Source organism: Morone saxatilis, unplaced genomic scaffold, assembly GCF_004916995.1.
Source record: "Morone saxatilis isolate NCDOM2014 unplaced genomic scaffold, NCSU_SB_2.0 Contig8, whole genome shotgun sequence".
Taxonomy (NCBI): Eukaryota; Metazoa; Chordata; class Actinopteri; family Moronidae; genus Morone; species Morone saxatilis.
The window spans coordinates 17804056-17806744 of NW_023340257.1; the positions used below are offsets into that span (position 1 = coordinate 17804056).

The 2689-nt window shown below is 40.8% G+C and overlaps 1 protein-coding gene across 1 annotated transcript in view; it reads left to right on the forward strand.

Moving 5' to 3' along the window:
• Positions 1-1440: 1440 nt before the first annotated feature.
• The window catches only part of LOC118341591 (extracellular calcium-sensing receptor-like), an 18151-nt gene continuing 16902 nt past the window's right edge, over positions 1441-2689 (forward strand). The window contains exons 1-3 of the mRNA XM_035679887.1: positions 1441-1544; positions 1684-1969; positions 2065-2578. Of these exons, the coding sequence (XP_035535780.1) occupies positions 1456-1544; positions 1684-1969; positions 2065-2578 (889 nt within the window). The 5' untranslated portion in view covers positions 1441-1455. The remainder of the gene's footprint in view (positions 1545-1683; positions 1970-2064; positions 2579-2689) is intronic.

Genomic DNA, 2689 nt, shown 5'->3' on the forward strand with positions numbered 1-2689 from the left:
AATGACCAGGAGAGAGTCTGGGCTTTAGGCTGTGCAATGGCTGTGGAAATGAAAACATGCAGTGGTCACATTCAGGCTTTTTTAGGGCCATTCATCCTCTGGAGTTAGGTAAAGACATAAACATATTAAGCCCACACAGGAATCCTCGTTTAAGGTGGTCCTGTTGTTTATGTCACTAAATCGTTCCTTATATATAGTTATAACATACCATAACTGGAAAGTAGTGGGTTGACAGAGAGACTTGGATCACATAGGCAGACGTGGCTTCTGTCAAGACAGGGGCAAGAGGGGGCAATGGGATTTGCTCTTCCTCAGGCATCCATACCAGGTCTTGGTGAATTCTTACTCAGTTTGAAACCTTCTGATGAACCACAGAGTGACATAGTTAAAGCTATCTCTCCATCAAATACCTGTGCTACATGCATTATTTAAAGAAATAAGCTAAACAACAAAGGCCTTTGTAACTGTGGAGAATGGTAGGCCCGAAGCAGCCGCACCCTCTGCCACCCCCCCCCCGCCCCCCTTAAAGACATTTAAGGTCAGACTAAACCTCTGAATATATGTTAACAATTTACATAGACTCATAATGGAGACACAGTCGTGACAAAGCTGACAATAGTTTATGAATGAATGATTCTTACAGTATCTGCTGTCCACAGCTTCTTTATAATGTATGAAATGCTTCTTCTTCATTTCAACACCGGAAGTAGCAGATGTTTCATTTGTTGATATCCTCAGCTTCTGAAAAGGGGCTGTTCACTGTTCGCTTGTACTTATTATAGCCTCTTTTCCAACTTTCTTTTTTAAAGTAGTGTCTGATGTTTTATCCTTGAAACACACAAAGAATGTCCCTACCAAATTTCAAATGAAACCTATGCTCTCTTTTTACTAATGCTGCAGTATTTACCTCCTTCTGAAAGCTTTCTCAGGACTGCATTAATTTAATAGCCTTCAGATATGCCTCTCCTAAGGTGCTTCTTTTCTTCATTATGAAGACCAAAGCACATTACCAAAGTATTTTAGAAACTTAACTATGCCCATGGATTGCTGGCATTTAACTAGTGAGTGGTCTGTCAGTAAGCAAACCAAATGTACATTTTGTGTGGGTCTGACTCTATATTGTGAGTGTGTGTATGTCCGCATTAGTGTATGTATTGTATTTCCTGAATATAGCAATCACCCTTCCCTGTTGCATTATTCCTCCCAATCTCAGATTGCTGTGCCCTGTGGGAAAAACATCAACCTTTTATGAAGACAGCACATCTACAGTACCTGCATCTGAGGCTGTTGTTATAAGAGCTGTGTCCTGATTTCTTTTAAAAATGCCAAGCAATCATGACAAAACTGGACAGAGCTGTTACCTTATCACTATTTGTTCTGTACCTGAACACAGTTTCTGGCTGTGAACTGTTTGGTAGGTTTAACATGCCAAGTTTGTTCAAGCAGGGAGACATAATGATCGGGGGGATTTTCCCAGTTTTAAACAAGGAGATAAGTGACACTTTTACGTTCGAGAGTGAGCCACCTGGAGTGAAGTGTGCAGGGTAAGTTTTAATCCATCTGACTTTTCCATACTTTATACAGGTTTTTCTGCTCTTCTCTTACAAATGTGCCATTGTATGTACATGTATAGCAATAGCTTTGTAATCTTAAAACATATTTCAATCACGAAAACCTTTTTAGATTTGACCTGCGAGCTTTTCGGTGGGCCCAAGTGATGATATTTGCAATTGAAGAAATCAACAATGATCCTGCTCTCCTGCCAAACATATCTCTTGGCTATAGGATCCTCAACTCTTGTGCATCTCCAACAAATACTTTACGTGCTGCACTAACACTGGCTAGTAGACCAGAGGAGATAGAGTTGACTTCCCCTTGTCCTCCAGCTATATCTGCTCTCATAGCAGAGTCAGGATCATCTCAGTCTTTAGCTGTGGCTGGAACTCTTGGACCATTTCAAGTGCCAATAGTAAGAATTATTTGCATCATAGTGTGATAAGTGATGCTTATGTAGTGCTTGTCTTAAAATGTTTTTTCACATTTGTTTTGATGTTTTTTTTATAGGTAAGTTACTTCTCAACATGTGCCTGCCTGAGTGACAGAGCTAAATATCCTACATTTTTTCGAACAATTCCCAGCGACTATTTCCAGGCAAAAGCTTTGGCAGCATTAGTCAAACATTTTGGCTGGCAGTGGATTGGGGCCATACAGTCAGACAATGACTATGGGCGAAATGGAATCCTGGCTTTTACTGAAGAGGTTAGAAAGCTTGGGGTTTGTATTGAATTTGTCGGGACAGTTCTACGTACGTACACTATGGATAAAATTCTGGATGTTGTGGAAATGATCAAGCATTCAACTGCCAAAGTCATTCTTGCTTTTGTTCCAGAGGGTGACTTTTACCCTTTGATGAAAGAGGTTGTGAAACAGAATATTACAGGAATTCAGTGGATTGCCAGTGAGGCCTGGATAACAGCATCTCGACCTTCCACCCCTGAAATCTACCAAGCTTTTGGTGGTGCCCTGGGGTTTGTGGTGCAGAAGATGGCAATTCCAAATCTAAAACCATTTCTTACAAGTATTAGCCCATATACAGATCCAAATGCAGCCTTTGTGAAGGATTTCTGGGAGATCATGGTGGGTTGCAAACCAGTTTCACCTGGGAAAGACACAGGTACTGAGGCAATAA